This window comes from Botryllus schlosseri, chromosome 11 (genome assembly GCF_051294905.1).
Source record: "Botryllus schlosseri isolate E-star chromosome 11, Bs_hap1, whole genome shotgun sequence".
Taxonomy (NCBI): domain Eukaryota; kingdom Metazoa; phylum Chordata; class Ascidiacea; order Stolidobranchia; family Styelidae; genus Botryllus; species Botryllus schlosseri.
The window spans coordinates 17941959-17964384 of record NC_137246.1 but is presented as its reverse complement, the minus strand read 5'-3'; the positions used below and the strand labels follow the sequence as shown (position 1 = coordinate 17964384).

Sequence of the window (22426 nt, the reverse complement as noted above, 5' to 3'; positions counted from 1 at the left end):
CATTATGGCAGTCCTTTTCGGCCACGGTTATCTCGCTGCCGATCGTTCTGGCACACTTCTTGGAGTCGCATGTTACATGGCCTACTTCAGTGGTTCTCAACCTTTTTGGCTTCGCGGATCCCTTTTGACCGTTACGGACCCTCGCGGACCCCCTAAAGTTTTAGTTCAATTTTAGCTCTATTATGGTGCAACCTTCATCTGTCTTGTGCAAATATGAACTGTAGGCTTGTGATAAACAACAAAATCATGATTTTTCTTGAAAATAACATCATACTATTTATGTAGAAATTGGTGGACTTTTATTATTTCAAAGCTAATTTTGCTGCTGTATTTCCTGAAGTACATGGTCGTGTCTTGAAAATCCGCGTCCTCGTTTTGATATGAATGAGGATGGCCGAAAACCATTTCCGCAAATATAGTTGGAGGCTAATGCAGTATTAACGCATAACGCTTCCGACGATACTTTTGGTGTGATCGCAACATTTATGGCACCAAAATGAAAAAAAAACATATATTTTATGAACATATAACGTCCAGCATTTAGCGCAGGGAAGGGCAACATACGGACCGCGGGCCGGCCCGCAACGGCATTTTGATCGGCCACAGAGAGTTTCTACCGTCAAAGTGAAATCCTAATCTAATAGTATAGACACATTTTATGCTCCAAATAATGGAACCATGTTTTCCAACCTGAGAAAGACTGTCATGAAACGACTTGTTCTGTTCGGGTTTACATATATATTTACGAGCAAACATTTTCGACCATGAACAATTGAATATTAACAATACAAGGCTGCATACCAATATAACTGGTGATATAAATTTCAAGGTTGGAGCGTAATGCTTTGATAGCAACGAAACACTCCTTGTTCATCAAAAACTAGCTTTGTCGATAGGACATCCGCAATAAGAATGCGCCAAATCTTATAGTCGAGCTTCAGAAGCAGGTATATCATCGTCCAATTTATGATGACTGTCAGCCGAAAATATTCGGGTTCATTTCAATATGAATATACTATTCAATTGTATATTGAAGTTCTGTACCTCCAGGAAGCTTTTAAAATAGTGGTTATGTCTATCACAGGATAAAATGGATTTCGTGGCGAGGTTTTAATCCCTGCATTGGGACAAATTAGGGAAATACTTCGGAAATTTTTATTTCAAACGACAGTTCACTAATTTGATGACACTGACAACTTCTGCCTCATGCTTTCTCAAATTAATAAATAAAATAAAAATTACGTTATCAACCATTTAAAAAATTTAGTGGTCTCGCAGACCCCCTGAAATAGCTTCGCGGACCCCCGGTTGAGAACCGCTGGCCTACTTTACATGTCTTGGTGCGTCGTAGCGCGGTAATGACCAACGCCAATGTGCCCATTTCTATAAATCTTGCGTATTTTTTCTTGTGAGAAGAGTACCCAAAAATCAAGATAATTGGCAGCTTGAAATCGCGCGAAGCGCGAAAAAAATTTGGAAAAATTGTATTTAGTTTCAAAAAATAATCTATAATTTATGCTAATTCACGAAATAATTTTGGACCCCCTTAGAGCTCCCTCCCAATTGGGGGGATTGGGGTGCGGCAGTTACGGGCCTGCTTCCGTGGTATGGCCGAAGCAGAGAGAAATTTTTTTCGGGGTTCGAGCCTGTCCTGCTTCGGATACAAATTGAGCTATAGAATTCCTCAAAATTGAGTTGACTCATTTCAAGTCTTGAAAATGGCTGCGGAATATCCACTTACTAGTTACATTTTGATAATATCGGCCTCAGAAATTCTAGCCCAAGTCACAATAATTACCGCATTCGGATTCCGCAATGGAGGGAGGATCGAAAGGGTCTAAAATGTTAACCGAAAATGTCAAAGTGCTGACACTTGGCGGAATCTTTTCTTGACGCCATTCTGTCATCGCGAATGCTATAAATATCCAAAAAGAATCACTATATTGTGACCATAGCTATATATTTCATCAGCTCAGTAAATTGGCCGTATAGTGTGTTCGCATCCGCAACCACGTTACCTAACTGCTCTTAGCAGTAAAACAAGTTGCAAACTATTTTGGTATCAGTATATTTGCGAAAGGAAATTGAAGAATTCAAAAAGACAAAACACTGGTAAACGAATTTGGAAGCGTATCTTTTGCAAACCATAATACACGAACACTCGAACAGTCGAACACACGCCCCACGAGAAACATATTCAGTACGAAGAATCCAATTACCTATCGTTAGCAGTAACGCTCTATCTAAATACTAATCAATTCTGCGTTACAACATTTTCGTAATGTCGGCACATTTGCAATAACACCACAGCAGCAGCTCGTAAATTTAGCCAATCTCTATCGTACTAAACAGAACCAGCTGGTTACCACATCCAGCAATAGAAGCGTCGACATCGAATTTAGAGGTCAAGTACGTTTGGCGCTGGTAAACTAAAACTTCACACAGTAAATTCTTGGACTAAGTTAGGGCTCAAGGTGAGAATGAACGCAATAAGTATTCTCTAAAGCCAATACTGAGAAACGCAGCAGATATCGTGCTGTAGTATGTACGATTGTACTTGTCGATGCGTAGAATGTTCACCAACCAACAACGGTGATTGTATCTATACATTTTCGGAGATAAAAATATCTAAAACAGTGCAAGATGTAAGATAGCGGTAGAAGAAATGTATCGCAAGTCAGACTCATTTCTTTCTGCGAATAACGAACGACGATGCGATGGCTCTACCTCATCTTTACTCCATCAGTCAACGCTAGACTGACAAACCAGAATGACTGATTCGTAGCGGGTGCCCCTCCATCGGATGCGTATGGGAATAGGAACTGTGAACTGAGCAGTTACACGCAGCCGTTCTGCGCGCCGCGTCGCCGTAGGTCAGACGTGAGTCGCCATTCTAGCGGTCATCGGTTTGCTTAGCATTTCTGACGACCGGGACGCGTGACTCGCCACTGAGTTCAACCTGTGAATCTGGTGATTCTCGTAATAATCAGGCCTCGAGTTCGAAGGCGCCGCCTGATCTAAAGAAGACTGCGATGATGAAGCACGCTGCCCCGATAGCGGAACGTGATACATCCCTCTGTCCATTAATAAAGAGTTAGGCGTCGCGCGGCCTAATATATAAGGCGATGGCGTGACACTACGATGTGAACTAACCACAGAAGGCGCGGCAGAACCAGCCCGTGACAGTTGAGACACAGGCGGATAACCTTGAGCACCGCTACCGAACGCTGACCGCGACGGCTGCAGTGGATACATGTTCGGCGGTAGAGGCGGCGAAACCGGTGCGCCGTACATATTTAAAGGTGACGCAGTTCTGGCGACTGGCGGTAAATCCACTACGTTCGGAGCGTACTGTAACGGAGGGTATGGCTGTGGCTGCATGTTGTAGCGTAAGTAACCGTTGTCAGACGGAGCGTCGCTAGGCGCGAACGGTGATGTAGTTCTCTCGAATTCCAAATCTCTCAAAGGCGCTATCATGTTGACGGAAGGCTCGCGACTCTCGTTTGGAGAATATTCTTCCTCGCCGCTGCGCGCGGGCGACGACGGTGGCGATTGGTTTCCATTCCGCTTCCATGAGTTTGCTTCTGCAACAAGATAAATTGAAGTTCACCGGTACAATCTGTATTTGACATCCTAACTAGTCACCTTCAGTGTGGTAGCCATCGTCGTTGTGTGCTAGCTTGTGAACGTCTCCGATGCGATTTCCTTCGATATCGTGCGAGACCACAGAAGCCGAAGACGATGGCTGGCCGTCCTCGTCGGGGTTGAGCAGTTTTGTGGTCAAAATAGCGTCCTCCCGGGTATTCTGCATAAACGCAACCACAGTTAGTCAGTAACGAAGTGCTATCCTATTTTTTCGGAGAACCAAAATACGTTTGTCTACTATTACTGCTTACTCGAGTGGTTATGGCATAGACTGCTTACCCTTCTATAGTTATTGGTTTGTTTTAGACCAGTAGTTCCCACACTTTTTTGACTCATCACCCCTTATCAAGTTCGACATATCTTTATCGCCCCCTAAATCCTTACACTTTTCCGTCATATCCACTTAATCAAGTTGTTTTTCTTGTATACTACTTTTACTTCAACGCTTATGCCCCCCTCCCGTCTCCCAGAATCGTTCACTTTGGGAACCACTGTTTTAGACAAAACTATTTGATATTTTAATATTTGGAATTTGGATTTGGTGAATCATAACGTTTAGGAGTGCACTTGCCATGGCAACTGGCCGAATTAGCCCGTGTAACTGATTATATTTTATGAAATTGCAAATATTTGCACTGCTGGAAGTTTGCGACCCTTCGACCAAATCTACTTTTACAAGCTGCTTGCTTAATAATATTAGGACTTTCATATTTTTTTAACTTGAAGTAGTGTTGGCAAGTCTCGGACATCGCTACTTCTCTTTGTGGTTTAAGTCTAAAATTTTGTCATTACTTCTGCATAGACTTGTGTATCAGAGCTGACTACTTTGAAAACCTCTACACACAACCGCCTTGAAGCATAATTCGGTAGGCCCGCTACGCGGACAGTACCTCTTTCGTCGGCTGCCGACCGTCAACTTGCACCGCGTCTTGCACTGGGGGGAACGTTGTCGATTTTTCCTGTCGCTTTTTCCGCACGCAGCAAACGGCGATCAGCAGCAGGATGGCGACCAGCAGCGCGGCACCCGCTATGATAGCTACCATCACCGGCGTTGTCATGGCAGTTCTCGCGGCTATTTGCTCTGTAATGTACAACGCGGTGTAACTAATCGTGCTCATCTTTCGATACACGAATGTGTTCGATGTATGGGTCGCGTAGGATTTCAAAGGAAAGAGAATTGAGTCCTGAAATCTTAGTCGACTTCGTTGCGGTAATCGCAAATCAGACAGGGCACATGCGAGATGTGAGTGGGATTTTCTATGGCGAGGCTGGTAAAGTCGAGTATAGCACGCTGATCGAGAATTCAGGGAATATAAAAGTCGTATGTTGGATTACCACATGGCCCGAGTTCTATTATAAATGCCTTGACCACATTGTGCAACGTTCCATATCGTCTCTTGTTGACAAATATTTTTGATGAACTATAAGAGAGGAGACATATATTGAATTACACCTAACACTAACAATCCACTCGTCAGCGAATATCATTTTTCATATTACTGAATGAACCACCGAAAAAAATTCTCTTTCCAGGTAGAACTGCTCCCTTTAATCACATGATGGTAATTTTTTATTCTCTTTGCCAGGAGTAACAGACGTTTGGTGGATTTTATCCCGAGATTCACGAAATGGGAAGTCACAGAATAAAAGCCCGTGATGAAATGTGCCGTCACACTAGTGATATCGATATTCCGAGAGAAACAATAAGAGAGAGAAAGGAATCACGGATCAATCACGTACGTGCGTTATTACTCCCGTAGCGCTCATCAACTGTCTCGCCGTACTTTTCGTGTGATACTATTATATACTTGAATACAATCAGAGGTGGTCAGTAACTAGGTACTTCTACTTTTTCGAAGCACTCGCGTAGGCTTTTCGACTTGCAGTATATTTACGGTACTCAAGTGGACTACCCGAGACTACTTCCAATTCTGTTTGACAATTTTCAGTTTTTCTGGAAAACCAGACTTTGCATAGGCCTACTTACTTTTCAACTAACTTGGAAATCACTACTTCTACTTCTACTTTACGTTACCAACGATGACTATATCCTTTTACCACCTCTGCTTACAATATATCAATAGAGACCGCCACGGGCACGAAATAATCTCTTTACCTTCTAACTTGACAGTGGCCAACGCGCGGCCATACGAGTTGGAAACGGTGCAGTTGTAGTCAGTGAAATCTTCTTGCGTCGCATCTTCAACAATCAAGGTGGCAGTGAAATCGCCGTAACCCACAGCCGCCGCGTATTTTTCTTTGCCGCCGACAGCCGTAGTTCCGTTGCTTTCCAGCGTCATCACCGTTCCGTCCCTTTTCCAAGACCAGGTCTAAGCGCGGATATCAAAACTTGGTTGTGTTGCGCATGGAAACGAAAACCAAGCCCGGAGGTGGTCAGTAACCCGAAATAAGCCTATCTCTACTTTTCGGAGTACTGAAGTAGGTTTTAATAACACATTAGCATTTTGTACGGTAAAGAAAGTCTGCTTTATGTGAGAAATTGCTATAACAATAGGACGAAATACCCCCTGCATCACACGCAGCTATTTGCAGTGTCACTACTCATTTTGAGTTATGCGTGAAGATGCATCTTTCAATTCCGGAAGCAACAAACCCCCAATTAACCGCTAAAGTAGGCGACTCCTCTACCAGATCTAATTTTACAAGCTACTGCCATATTCTATACTTTAACTTGTACAGTTTTGGCAAGTCTCGGAAATCGCCATTTCTCTTTGAGGTTTAGGTAGAAATTAATGGCATTACTTCTACATCTTCATGTGTACCAACGCTGACTATTTGCACAGTGCACACAACCTTAATATTTGCTTCGCCATTTGAAGTAGTTTTGATGTGCCTTTGAAATTGTTACTTATACTTGCACTTGAGCGGGAATTTATTACGTTACTGCTACTTTTGTATCGACACTGACTACTTTGAACACCTTTGCTCAGGCCTATACTTACAACATGCGATATCCCAGGCTTGCTCATGATGGAGCAATTGATAATGGCCCTTTGGCCGTAGAAACTTCGCTGAACGCTGCCCGACTCAATGATCGGGGGACCAAGCACATCTAGACGCGCCGAGGCCGAGCTACTGCCAACCTAAACACAACGACGGTATACTTGTTACACAAACGCACAACCGCGGAGAAGTAAAATCCGCATTTACCCCGTACGCGTCCCCGAAGCACACGTACACTCCCGCGGCGCTTTGGTCCCTCACATCGATTTCGAGGTACTCCCCTTGGCTCAACACCGCGTTCATTTCCCCTCTTTTGTACCAAGTGATGCGCGCCGACGGGTTGGATTCCCAAGAGCAGGACATGTTCGCAACCGCGGGAAATTCGGTGGTCACGTGTTTAGGCGGCGACTTCAGTGTTGGCGGATCTGAAAGTATATTCTTGTTTATTAATGTTGCGTTAGTATAATCACGGTATGCGGATACTCACATAAAACGGTTAAGGTGGACTTTGACTTTTCAGACTCCCCGACTGAGTTAACGGCGGTGCAAGCGATAACGGCGCCGTCCATGGTCCTATCGACTTGCCTTATCGTCATACTGTCTCGACTGTGGTCTTTTTGCAATGCGCCATTGATAAACCACCTTTGGAATAATCGAGTGTATACGTAAACTTTACAACGATATTTCACACGCTAAGTGACGTTTCGACAGCGATAGGAATCAATAATTTAGAATTAAAGAAGTATGCCTTTGTATGTAAATGAGTGCATGCTCCGTTGGGGTGCATATGATGCATAATCTATACTTAAGAATATCAGTACAATGCGTCAAACACAAATCGGTATGCTTCATATGACCCAGAACGATTCCCATATCCACCTTGTGTCTTCGTGCACTAAACATATATATTTATACCAATATACACACCTGTATGACGTGGCCGGTGGTTTCGAGGCGAACGACTCACATCTGGCGAATAAACTGGCGCCCTCTTTAACCTCGGAGTCTTGCATGGACAGGATTGCGTTCGGGGGCTCTAAAAACAACCCAATGATAAATGATTCTTGTCAAATGCATAACCTTAAATCTGATACGCCACAAGTCGAGTCTGGTTGTAAAAATTTAAGTCGTTGACATGTTCACTTCCCTGGGGAGCCGTATCCTACAAAAATGACATGTCAGCCTTTCATGATATCGTATATAGGGCCAGCTAAAAAGGGCGGACCTTCTATACATATCTATCAGTATTTCAAGTTGAAAGAAGCCAATTGAATTTTCGTCTTCCTGAATTCCCAACCTTGGTCTGTGGTTAAGCGAGTATACATGACGATGAGACCACACCGATCATAAGTATATAAAAGCCAATCGATCGGGTTGGATTCATCTCCTTACTTTGAACGTTTATTGCAACGGCAACAGTAGGGTTGAGATCTTCAACGCCGTTGTTTCCCAGAAACCTGCCGTCGATTTTCATCCTGCATTGGTACCTATTTCCATCATCTTTCGAAGTAGGCCACAGCTTCAAGATGGCGCTGCTGTTTAGTAACTTGCCACCGCTTGTGGACACTTCATCGAAGGTAACATTTTTCGAGAGTTCCACGCCATCTGTATAATAAGTCAAAAGTTAGGTACAACGTGGAGGGGTGTCGTCTGTAGATGTTGCTGGTACGAGTATGCTTTGGTCGTGGAGTCGATATGGCATGCAAGTTGGAAGTTGGCACACGTTACGCAGCGGCCAATTTCCACGCAAATATATCATCAGAATTTATATCATAGTAATTTATGTACAATACTTCTCTTGGTAAACTGCTAAGTGAACACTTTCCGCGAAATATTCCACGCAATTGAACGTACTATACCGTAACTTTCGGGAAGTATTTTATCATCGAATGTAGCCGATAGTTGGCATTGATCTCACACATTCCCGTTTTAACGGCCATTGTAACGTAACAAAAACCACTCGAAATTATATCTCCACACAGTGACGAGTACCGCAAATTGAATATGATACTATGAAGTGGCGCTATCCGAAATGTTGAAATAATACGGCGCGCACATCGGTTTACGAATGATCTCTAATTTCACAGGCAGCATACAAAATAAGGACGACGATGTGCGGTCTGACTAAGTCGTTAAGAGTGCGCGGACCGTGAAAACAACAGCATGCAGCGGGCTGACAAGTTAAGACCGTACACAAATATCCCCCTAAAGCATGGCCCCGTGACAAGATAAAATATTGAAAAGAGGCGGAGGCGTATCTAGACAAAATATCTGCAATACAGAATTCGGAAAGCCGCTCCGGTGGGCGATTGCACTTTGACATTGCGCGGAACGCGTCATACCTTTGTACCAAGCAAGAGCGCCGGCTGGTTTGCCGTTAGTAGATTTGCAAGTTAAAAGATTTTCGGTATTCGCCATCACGTTGAGCGATCCGTCCTTTGCGGCGTTTTCGATGAACGGACCCTTTGGAGGAACTGAAACGAAATAATACGAAATGAACCAGAATGACAGGCGAGATTCTGGGGATCATTGCATAGGCTACTACAAATTAACTAACAATCGAACATCTGATATACACAACGCCAGGATGGGAATTTTGGAGGTTAATTAGAAATGCTTTTGTGACGGCGAAATTTTGGTAACCATGGCCTGACGTTTCAAATTCATTATGACGTGGTTATTACACATGACGTCACAATGAACGAGATCTGAAAAGGCGTTTTTACCCCTTGGTTATGCTAGTGTCTGAATGCATAACTAGCATCAGAAAATTTATGAAGATGAATCGTTGATATTTGTATCAGCTGCGTGCCTGTTTCGAAAGCATTGGTTAGTATGCTGAAGGTCGAAATGGCCAAGTTCAGAACAGGATGTATCGGCGACAGGATCTGGCTATCTACACAGTAGGCAATGGCTAGATGTCGATTGGGGAGCTATACTCATGCGCGCCGCGTGGGACCCTGCAACTTTGAGTCGAGACTTGTTGACACCACAATCATGATGTCTTTTCCTGTTGGTGACCGGGGGCAGTGAAAATGGAATGTACGTTTTTAGAATGTACTATTTCGTATTAACACCATGTAAATTTATGCGCGCGTAACCCCATCTAAACACTAAATGGATCTTGATTCGTTTTCGTTGGTTTTCCAGAGTGTGCCTGACGTTTTCTCGTGCGTTATCAGTATCACGCCGTGTTTTGTAATACCAGAGGTGGTCAAAGTAGTCACTGTCGCTACTCAAGTAGAAGTAGAAGTAACGCCGAGATTTCTACTCAAGTAGAAGTAGGAGTAGTGGTTGAGAAATAAGTAAGTAAGTAGGTATTCTACGCCTATTTTAGCCTAAAAAACTGAAAACTGACAAGTAGAAGTAGAAATAGTCTAAAATCAAAACTACTTGATAAGTAGTGCGAGCAGGCAAAATCTACTTCAAGTACTTCAAAAAGTAGAAGTACTTCGTTACTGACCACCTCTGTGTAATACAGAAGTCTTCGATTAAGAATTTCCGTCACGGTTTATACAGCTCGGAAATACCCGCATGTGCCCGGACTGATGTTTAGAATTCACCAAGAACTCAGACTTGGGCAATTCAATCCAACCCCAGAAAGCGTTATCAAATATTCCACGAGAAATTACTCAACGTAAGCGCGTCTGAAATCTTTACCATCATTCTCGTTATGTGCTTTCTGACAAGATCCGTTAAATCATACGAGATTCATAAGTTTTACTGACAGGCTGTACGATTACGATGTATATTAAAATGCGAGCGAAACAATGGTGTCAATTTAATAGGGACAGTTTGACGCCCTAGCCCAGTGGTTCCCAACGTGGGCGATATCGCCCCCGACGGGGCGATTTAGCGGCCTAGGGGGGCGAAAATGACGAAGGGGGCGATAGTGGCGAAAATAGCGAAGGGGACGATAGGGGGGCCATGACGCGTTAGAACGGCTATATTGGAGTCAATTCGAGGAATTGACCTTTTTTTTTGGTCAACCCACGGAAATTTGGTTGGAAAAGTGTAAAATTCGACAACGATCAGAAAAGTTGACCTTTTTTTAGTCAACCCGCCGATGACTACGGATTGTATACCGATTTTTCGGTTCACAAAATCTGGGGGGCGATGATCGGCGTTGAGCTTGAAAAGGGGGCGATGAATCGAAAATGGTTGGGAACCACTGCCCTAGCCAATATTTATAACGTGATCTCGAATTTTTATAGCAAAAATTAAAACTTTTGCCGCGAAGCCTTACGTTAGAGGCTGGTGCCATTCGTGTCATAAGCTATCAATTTACGATGCGGCAACAGGCCAATGCAACACAGAAGCCGCACCTGGGTTTGAATATTCAAAAAGTGAGTGTCCCGGCAAGATGACGATCGAACTTTTTCATGTCGCGGTACATGTAGTCACAAGTCACACAGACAGAATAAAAATGCACACTTATTACGCTTGTCATATTTAGCGCGAATTGGCGATATATCTTCGGGATACGCTGAGATTAATTCGCGTATGCAGTGTGACGATTTGTCCTTGAAAGAGAACGCAACGAGATATTATTTCCCGGACCGAGCTTGAGACTGACGAAGTACAGTGTTATACTGACAGGTATAGCGTACGTTAATTTTGACAGGCATTCGGCCTATTGTTTTACCAAAAGCGTAGATAGATATGATGTGAAGATATTCGATGGCGCACCAGGGTATCAAGCAGGCTAGAGAGACGTTCAGTAGCTAAATCGCATCCCAATACTGACGGGTAAAGAACAGGCACAGGTAAATAATAAATATAGACAGTAGGGCCAATATAAATAAGTGAACACAGCGAATACACGAATATCGTATCCCGAGATACACCATCTAAAACAGGGGTCGCCAACTCAAAATAGGTCGCGGGCCACTTTTCCAAATTCCTGGAGGCCGCGGGCCGCATGACATCAATATCGATATAAAAGTAGGCAACGCAGTTCAACAACCACGTCTGATAACTCTACGTTATTACAACGCTGTGCTTTCTAACATAGGCGACGGTTATAGTCACCACAAAAGAACTAATATTTTATTGAACAAACACAAATACAACAAAAAGTATCATGATCATCAATGTCATTATATTTTGGACTATGAGCTGTACACGATACCTGACAATGACAACACTCTTAAGCCGCTAAAACGGGGGTGGCCAACATTTTTGTAATTCACGGCCGCATTTCGCGTACTCATGTAGCCTGCGGCGGCATACCGGTGGTTAGTCGTGATAAACTAGCTGGGGCCAAATACCCACGTTATCATGTCCATGTCCATTGCCGGTACACTCCGAACTAATCTATATGCACATATCGGCTTACTATGCGCACCAAATCGTTAGTAGTTATGTTGTAAAGAGCCACAGAGAACCAATCTGTAGTCGCGCGAAGCGCGAAAAATTTTTCATGTTCATGAGTGAATTTCGTCAATAAATATTAGTATAGTTTCACATATTACTATAAAATATTTATCCTTTCTCGGCCAATGTGATCGGATTCCCAGATACAGCTGATGCAGGGGGTATCTGCGAAAACTTAGGGTTGTTATTACAAGTGTCGACAGCCGCATAATTTTCCTTCTACTGCTGCAGATTGGCCACCCATGGATTGAAGAATCAATATTGGGGTTAGCTATACACGGTAGGCCTACTTGCTAGACAACTATCTCTTCGTAAAGCATGGTCTTTTGGAGCGCCCGAAGTCGTTTTGCAGGCTTCTCGGTCTTGGCAGTGGTGGGCCATTGCACGTCAAGGCAATATGCCCATTCGTACCAGCAAATTCTTCATCCATGGAATGATATTACCATGCCGAAGCCGTATCAACTAGTGAGTAATAGTGATAGTGGGCACATAGAATGGCTCACATTGAAAAACAACAACATTATGTTTCAACTGAAATCAATTTTAGCGTTTCAACATGATTTACTAAGCGTTTTTCTGAATTTTTTTCAAATCAGGTCCCGGGCCGCAAAATAGGACCTCGCGGGCCGCATGCGGCCCGCGGGCCGCGTGTTGGAGACCCCTGATCTAAAAGTTGTCAAGCATCCATCGAAGTATGGAGCGGAGATAGAAATGTAGCTTGCGACAGGTGAGTGCAGATATGAATCAAAATCGTACATAATGGGCTATACCTAATACGGGACAGACTGAGCAAGAAAGTATCGTTTTTCTTTACGTTAGTAATATGCGGGAACTAGATATCCTAATATATGTAACCTGTATGATATTCATTATCAAATTGGATGAGATAAGATAGGTTGAGTCACTTTTTATACACCCAAGGGCTTTCCAACATCTTAACGTTACTCACCCAATACCTTCACCATCGCCTTTGCTCGCATGCGGGTATCTTCCGCTTGAACTTGGCATTCATACTGAGCCTCATCTCCTATCTCAGCCTTCTCTATGCGGAAGTTATACTCCCCAAGAGACACATCTCCAACCAGAGAATATTTATACGCTGAAGAAAGCAAGGCAGTAATGAGATACGGAAACGAGGTCTGAAGCCATTTGGAAATTACCAGGCATGTCCCGATCATAACCGAAAGCAAATCCATCTTTGGTCCATTGTACGTGATTGTCCCCCAGCGGGAGGTTCTCGACCACGCAAGGCAACGTGACGTCGTCTCCGGCCACGATGACGACGTCTTCAGGGGATTTCACGATTTTAGGTTCATTTAGACCGCAAACAGACATGCCTGAATGACAAGTCACATATCAGTTCATTCACAATTTACGTCATTGGGATCAAAAGCATGTCGATAGCATGATAAAGGCGCGTTTCAAGGATTGGCTGTATAATACGTTATATAGTAGAAGGCCATGTGGTCAGTATATTCCCTCGTGGCTAGTCATGGCGGGCACAGCGATGGCATTTAACGCGAGTGACCCTGGTATCAATCAATGTCAAGAACTCTATTAAAGAAATATAAAAAAATGTGTGCGTTTTGGCGTACGATAAAACAAAGAAGACAATTCAGAATATGTAGTGTCGCCAATGCTATATCTATAATATCCGTGATGCGAAAATATTGGACCTTAGCGCAATATTTAAGACGTTGCTGGGATCCACCAAGGTTTGCATAATAACATCATCCGTCCCTTTCAACGCCCTCGAGATTTGTCTCGAAGAAGGGCAAATTGGTCATTGAGATATAGCAACGTCCTGTCTGGAACTAACAAAAGAGGAAGAAATGAAGCCACTGCGAATATACATGACAAAAAGATATGTGCTTGGCACAATAAGTAAGGAATCGGGATCGAAGCAATGTTTCTGTTATTGCCGGCGATCGCAGAGACGAGACGGGGGATACAAGAGCCACTACATTCCACAGCGTGATATTATAGTCGTCTATTTCCTAGTACCAATAGCAACTCATTACCCGTCTGCTAAAACGAGTGAAATGCGCAAAATGAAAGGTATTGGCGGGCAATTACTTCATAGGACTGAATTAAATGTGAATTTCTGTTATACGACCCTACTAGTGACCAAAATAATTACCCCATACACCGCTATACTCTTGTAATCGTCATTTATGACTTTTGAGCCTGGATTGCATTTTCTTATCGCACCGAAATCTTATGTCATGCATGTAAACTCATTTTTGCACGCCATTATTGACCGTGGTGCAATTTTTGTTAGCAATTTTTGACCGCGTTGCGAAAGACCAACAGGTGATGCGCACCCTATGTTTTGTTTAATAAAATCAACAACAATAACAACTTGATCGGTCTCTTTCGCCTCGATTGGATGTGACTATTGTGACAGAAAGATGAGTATTTCAACTCGGTGAGTCGTGCACCGACAAAAATATCAATGGTTAGTTGTTCAATACAATGCCTCTTTTACAAGGGACGGTTGTGTGCCGAAATTACCGGTTCAATTCTTCTTTTTCCGCGTGCAGTTGAAATGTTCGATAGATTAATATGCGGCCTATGACCGATGTTTCGGCTCGTTCACTTTGAGCTTAAGTAATGAAACACCTGCACCTTGCACCTGCGTAATATTCTGATGGATATCTCAATACGAATTCTTAATATAATTCCAATATCAAGACATATATTATTGATGATACGAGGACTCGCGAAGCAATATCAGAGTACACAGTTTACAAAGTTAAAACGCAATAAGGCGTGAAATGTATGCGTATTCGCGAGAACGCACAAATTGATACAAAAACATCGGTACTCACAATACAGAAGTAAATTCAGAAACGCCCATCTCAGAGTCGCGGACATCCTCCTTATTGCTTTGTCTTTCGATGTTTTGTATTAGTAACGAATTCTGTACATAGGTTCTCCGATTTCACACGCTGTCTCTTATTTCACTGACATTCGCCCGGCGCGAGTAGAGAAAGTAAGTCGGGGTATAAACCCAGTTTGCAGACGAAACACTTGTGAAGATGTCTTCACGACGACAATTCCAGAAGTGTCGCTGGTTTGTTTTGGTATATACTCAATCACAGCGCTGCGCTTCTGCCGCCAACATCGACACGTAACGATAAGCGATCTCCAGCTGATTTGATTCTCCTATGTTTTAATACTGCAAATAGTAAAATAGCTGTTGGATAAATCGACTGGGATATCTTATCACAAAAATATAGTGCTAGAATACCGAGTTAAGCAAACATGAAATGGCTCCACTCTGTCGCCTCCCTTCATAAGATAGATTATATATCGTACTACGCTGCCACTCTAACCCTGCGTGATTTAGTAACATGTCGACCTTCGCGATATTTCGACAACAACATTGGCGTTAGGTGATTCCTATTTCTCAGCGGACTACATTTCACTAAATAGTCGATTACCCGTGATCTACTGTGTTCTGCGACCTGATCAACAAGACACAAAAGAAAGAGCAGCTCATGAATAGAGCCCTCGACTGTGTCACGCTGGATATGATATGTTTGATGGGTAGTTCGACTCATCCCGACAACACGTAAGAGATGCTTCATATTTAAAAGCACAAAATATATTTACGGCCTTGTATGCATCAGCGAAAATCCAACCTTTCAATCCCTTCACACGCGCAGACTACAGTAACAAATGTGAAAACCGGCAACCTATGGAATAATGGAATTATCTCGACGGGTGTTCATTAATTTCCCCACACTGTGTCATCCCGTCCAATTGGAATCGTAGGAGTCGCGGAATTACGGTCGATCAAGTTGGAAGACATGAGCCATAAGAACGTAATAGCTATGGATTAGGGGTAATTATATAATCTCGCATTCGATACTATAAGAAACTGTACGTCAGCCAGTCCAATTCCTGTATAATTACGGGACAAGATATGCTATTGGCATAAACCGGCACGGCAATATGATATACGACTCTAAAGGCGGTACCCGAATTCCACATTGTTTTGGTTTATGCTGTTTGTCGACATTAAAGACATAATTTCGGAGAGTCATGGCGATTTGGTCGGAAATTACGCCTCATAGGATTACAGAAATGCGAGATGCCGATGCCATAAAATATTTGACAGGATCAGTATACTCTGTCGAGGCACGTAATGAATGCCACTTATCGCAACATGCAAGGACGATATAATCTTTTAAATAAAAGTTACAACAAACACTCGAGTGGACCCTACAAAGTGTGATGGAGTATGACGCATTTGCGTGGATAGTAAGCTATACGCATACGGTCGATTCTCCCTTCGGCGGTGACCCGATTCTGAGCCACGAGAACCGGAATTCAATATTGCACCTTTTTGCTCGTGGTAGATTTTAGGAACGAACCCCCGGTACTACGACCGCAGTCACACCGATTAGAGTTATTAATTCCACTCGCAGTCACTCGTACGATCGGCAGAAACAGTTTCCCAATTATACATATCCAATACATGAATTGCCGTCATTGTAACGTCTGCCCGCACTTTGTCGTGCGTACGACTAAAGTATGTCCACAGGTATCTCATTCAGAACATAAAAGTCAGATATCTCATTTAGAACATAAAAGTCAGATATATCTGTTGTATCATCTAGACTTCGTGTACTACATGGGTGTTCTTTTCGTCATACTTGAGTATCGATATCTTGTTCTTATTCGCCTGCAGCTAATACAAAAAATACAGTACGCATATTGCATACGAGTCAAGACGCAATGTTAATCTGAAACTATGAAAGATTCAGGATAATTAAAATGCTGACAACTTCTATTATGTATCTTTTTATTCGTCTCTCGCTATGTCTCTACGTTCATAGAAAACTACTCCAAACTACCGCAAATTCTTATTGGAACAGTGCTGCAAATTGCGATATGAAAGTAAACAATCCGATATTAGACTATAAATTTCTGCTGTTAGTGATATTATAACTGCCATGGAATTTGAAACGTCAGAAATCGCAGACATGGCCTTTGTCATTTTACTGAGGCGCTGTCATTTTAACCTGCATTCATCACATTAACTGAAGTATTATCTAAAGTCCCTGATCTTATCTCGAGTGATCCAAGACATTCAAAACAGATCCTTGACAAACCATTTTAACACATAAAACAAACAAACAAGTTTTGTATATAATCTTTCTAAACATCATCATCACCCAATAGTAAAGCTGTATAAAGGCACTGTAACAATCTAGCGAGAGTTTGACGGGTCCCTAAGACATTTCGTCTCAATGCGCCTTCACTGCTTATTGTTCTGGTCGACTTTTGACGCCACGCCGGATAGCACTTATGAATGCAACTGAAAATTATCTTCAAGTAGGTAGGACGCACGGCTATGTTTTAACGACTTTCAAACTCCGGTAATTTGCGGCAATTAATATAGTCAACTTGGCGTTTACGGTCACGCTCTATTATCGTCATCCGTGACGGTACAATTCGACGGTGATTACCATGAATTAGACGCGAGCAACTATAACTGGCCTTTCTTTATCGGTGAGTGCGGAAATGCCGTAGCGTCCACGAGAATATGCCTGTCTCGAACAGGCTATACCGCTATAGTAAAATTAAATTTACTGCACTGTTCAGGACATACAAACGCTGTATAGTAAGACGTATCCATATATTTATCGTATTGATACACTGGATAGTGGATATTTACTAGCTTCTACGACTCGATATCTATCAATTACAAATGAAATATGCCTGACCCATATTTTATACTACTACTTAGCTATAATCTGCAACCGAATTGTAGTAAATTGATCGCGGTGTGTACATAACATCGTATCTTAAAATTCGCCTAGATTCCTGTCCGTGCAGGATCCACCAAATTTACATGTCTCAAATCCCGTGGAATTATCGCGGTTGCTAAGCAGTAAGTTGCTAAGTGGATCGTTGCATCTTAATCCAATCCACAACACTTTATCGAGTTTTATCTCGTAACTCCCATAAGGTGGACTTCTACCGTTAAATCGCAATACCTATACTATTGCCGGCGATCCACTGTAACCGATATCGAGATGTACACGGACAGTATCTCTAGCAAAAACAATAGAAACACCTTTACAGAATTCGCTCGCTTACACCAACCGAAGAAGAACAAAAGACGAGAGCACAGTATTTTTTCCGCACAAAAAGCACCATAATGTTGCGGTTGGCAGAATTCGCACTGCTTCCAATTAACGGAGGGGTGTATGTGACCAGGTGACCACCTGCTGTACATATAAGCAAACACAATCCATCATATCTACTCCAACTATGCTGTCTTAGTATAACCAGCAAATACAGCTTTCAGCGGCATCTCCATTGTATAGAAACGGACGCCATTAAATCCTAAGTCAACAGCACCAGAAAGGCGTAGCTTCGTTAGCATATTCATAGCCTTATTACTATTACTTGATTCACCAGGGATACAGGTTGACGAATCGGGTTAAGAAGAAATAATTAGAAAATTTCACTCGGTCCCATGCGGTATGAGTAACTTCCTATACAAACACGAATGCTATGCGTGTAATTCATTTGATGAGGTTTACCCATATCAAGTTAAAACATATATTCAAACGTGTGAGTTTAACACCATCACTAAGTCAACCGACGAAACCATTCTCCCTTTTGATGACGATTCAGATTTTGTTGTTGATTTGTCTCGGCGGCGGGTTACACATTGTGAGGATGTGGCCAGTTCAGCTGCGAGAATTCGGGCTGATGTGTGTAATTTACGTTTTATTTAATGTAGTCTAGATATATACGCGTGCTCGAATAATCTTCACGCAATCAGAATGGTGTTTGACTATGGTTTCCTCGCCGCTGCCACCATTCAGATACCTACGAACTTCTACTCAGTGTTACTGAAGTGCCTAAATTTCCCAAACAAATCTACTCGTAGCTAATTAGCCATCGGGAAATTATTCCTATCGTGAATGAACTTGTCCGCGGAACTGCTTAATTGTGTAGTTACTGTGCGACTGTAATCACAAAGAATCGTGACTATGAATGGCGACTCCGACCTATACCCAGACTTTTGAAAAATATCTAACCCGAAACATTGTCTCGTGACTTGTAGCCCTTTATGTTAGAAAACACGCCAAGACTTATTTAGGAATTCATGGGTTCGGGTTAGTCTCATTCTAACCACTGATTAGTCTAAGAGACTTTACTTGACTTGTACTGCGCCCAATACTATATTCAGAGAATGATATAGGATTCGTAAACATAAAAAAACGAATTTACGCCATTATGACGTCATTGAATAAAAAATTTCCTGACTTCTCGCCGACCGCTGCTGGTTTTACTAGAATTTCTGTTAGACTTCGATTCAGAAACCTGCGTTGGTGGGCAAAGAAGCGAACTGTTCCGTGTTTCCGGCAAGTCAGCAAACAACACTCCTTTGAAAAGTACATTCACGCGGTTACGAAATCTAAAATTTCCGCACGTATACTACAACTTATCGCGGGAAAGATCGCGAGATTTCGAGATTAACTCCATTACGCTATCACCTTATCCCGCCATTTCTGACCGCTATCGAAGACGCAAATATTCGTTCTACATCAAACTGCGACCCTGGCGAATATTTTACATAAAAGAGATTGAGGTTCACGCTTTGAAGAAGTACCGGCTCCGTGGAGTCGGTGTATCTGGGGCTGTAAAAATCGTTCATCCGTAGTTCCTCCTCCACGCCATAAACATGACTTCCCCCAAGCCCTGACATCCAGCAACTATAAGTTATCTTTCGAACAAACTAGCTAGTGATTCTAGTAGACCCTTATCCGCGCTGGCTGTTCCAACATATACGCGAACAATCAAAATCTTACTATCCCAATCTTCCACCACTAAACAACCCCCTCGAACTTACAGTTATGCATTCAATTTATCCACGCGTATATTCATACAAGGATATAAGCCAATATAGCGGAAAATTAGAGCGTGTAAATACGGCCTCGCATGTTAGAAGGTCCGTTCAGGACGTTTCATTAGCTAATCGCGTTACTACACCGTTCTGCGACGGTTTGTTTGCATTATTCCACCGACATCCGCGAGGAACATGTTCTACGACATGTATAAACGGGTGCCTTTATTTTGTGCCAGGAAACTTATGACACTTATGGAAACTTATGAAACTTATGGAAACTTATGTAACTTAAAAAACATGAGGTAAATTAATTCAGATTCGAATTTTATTGTGAGACGATTGTCTCGGTATTCGATTCCAAATAGGGATTTTTAAATCATGATTGCAATAACGGCAATCCAGATTTACACAGACCAGTGGTTGTCAAAATTTTCAACCTCGCGGCACCCTCTGCAAATGGAAATTAGTCAGCGGCACCCTTGCACAGTGGTTATCGACCTTTTTTGGCTAACAGCACACTGTAAACTACCGGGAGATTTGACAGCACCGATAGACACACGGAGGTGATCTCTGACGAAGCTATTCTACTTATTCGGTGACCGCGAGTAGGCTTTGCCTTCTTGTACTATACGTATAACAACGCGGTAACTAAGTGCCAGCACGCCTAAAAAGAGAATGGGGACTCTTTCGATTGCAATATGAATTTACAAACTTGAACATCGACGACACTTCATTTCTTGATGGTAAATTGCAATGTTAATTTAGGAGAATACCAGATACCCTGATTTCGAAATACTTGTCTACTTAGAGCGAAATGCTGATAATCTCTAATTTATTTCTGATATTTTTCAATGCTTTATAATTTTGAATCTAATCTACTTCTGGTTTTCCGGAAAATACTAAAGAACTGAATGTCATTCTCGTGCTTATAACAAAGAGCTCTGACTTGGTATGAACTGAACGTATCTCAATTTCCAACTGGTAAAATTTTCCGAGTTATCCAACTTCACATTGAAAACGCCCACGGTTTTCGCTTGGCATTCGAAATGAATTTAAGCAAAGTAAAGGTGAATGAGTCCAGTATAATTCACGGTAATAAATTTTATTTCGAGTCAGGTTTATAATATAAGATAAAGCGGGTGTATGCATACTGAACTCTCACCGTTGCGCTAAGCAGCATTGGTGTGCGCGATGCCATGCGTTCATATCAAACATCGACACAGCAAATATATGCGATGACAATAAGGTACGACATATTTGGACGGTTTCAACTAAAATCGATTGGTTATTTATTGGCATGAAGAATATTCATTATGTCATTGCGATTGTTGCTATACAATGTTATTTTCAATTCTCTACTAGGTGCTGACGTTTACCCCTGACGTGTTTCAGCCGAAAATATTCGGATTCATTTCAATAGAAAGATATTCTCCAATTGTATATTGAACGGCTCTTTCTCCAAGAGTCTCTTTATCTTCATAAGTTCCATACGTTTCATAAGTTTCATAAGTTTCCATAAGTTTCATAAGTTTCATAACTTTCCATAAGTTTCATAAGTTTCCATAAGTTTCATAAGTTTTCATAAGTTTCATAAGTTTTCATAACTTCCCATAAGTTTCATAAGTTTTCATAAGTTTCATAAGTTCCCATAAGTTTCATAAGTTTCGATAAGTGTCATAAGTTTCCTAGCACAAAATAAAGGCACCCTGTATAAACGGCGTATACCTACCTTTTCGGAACAGGATCCGAAGCAATAAATATACCGCTTTTAAGGGACCAGTCGCCAATTATATGGAATAAAATTACGACCAGTCTCTGGCGCCACGCTCAACAAACACACGACTATATTAATTTTAAAGGTTCATTTTCTGTTCCTACCATTTCGAAAATTGTGACAAATCCCACCACGAGCGCAAACACGGCGCCCGCTTTATCATAATTTAGTATACGCGCCGATAGCCTACCTGATACAAAGCACATTTCGTCACTCCTGCGACATTAAACAACATGGGCTCAAGCGCTCAATCCTCACTGAATATCAGAACGCGTGAGAAACGGCAATTAAAATATTTTCGGTTCATAACCTCGTACACATTGAACAAAAGCACTGGTCCAATTCAGACCGACACTCGAGTCGTCGAGCGTTCTTTATAATAGTATCAAAACGCAAACGCTGAAAGAGTTGATGGTTTTATTGCCTTATTAATGATTGACCGATTTTGGGCGTTCTTAAACGGCACACCGAGCTCGCGCAAAGCCGCCTAGGTATAGGCAAACATTCGAGGTCTTCCGAACAAGGCAAGGTGTACTGGGTGGATGATAGCGCACGTATTGCCACAATTACGACGATCGCGAACAACTTGGCACGTCTGAGGAAGGGGGGTTATTTCATTCATGTGTGCGTGTATAGGATATTTATCAATCTAAGAGTATTTACTTATTTTACACAAGTAGTCCAATCATTACAATATGAAAAACGAGTCGCTAATACACCCGTGCCTCCTTTAATTTATAGGAAACCAATACAAGTATAAATAGTACCGTGCCTGGTGTAAGATTACC

At 42.2% G+C, this 22426-nt stretch overlaps 1 protein-coding gene across 2 annotated transcripts; it reads right to left on the bottom strand.

The window, feature by feature from the left end:
* Positions 1–2052: 2052 nt before the first annotated feature.
* On the bottom strand, positions 2053–21375 carry LOC145449423 (kin of IRRE-like protein 2). Of its 2 annotated transcripts, none has more exons than XM_080327782.1 (14): positions 14817–21375; positions 13146–13322; positions 12935–13084; positions 8952–9083; positions 8002–8214; positions 7537–7645; positions 7097–7251; positions 6817–7034; positions 6609–6749; positions 5762–5975; positions 4536–4726; positions 3646–3805; positions 2292–3581; positions 2053–2260 (listed from the first exon to the last, which is right to left on the bottom strand). In XM_080327782.1, exons 1-13 carry the CDS (start codon positions 14860–14862, stop codon positions 2875–2877), a joined length of 2613 nt encoding a protein of 870 aa, XP_080183908.1. In that variant the 5' UTR covers positions 14863–21375; the 3' UTR covers positions 2053–2260; positions 2292–2874. The 2 variants fall into 2 exon arrangements, with proteins under 2 accessions (XP_080183908.1, XP_080183907.1); XM_080327781.1 differs by having other exon boundaries at positions 2292–3584; positions 14817–20127.
* Positions 21376–22426: the final 1051 nt, after the last annotated feature.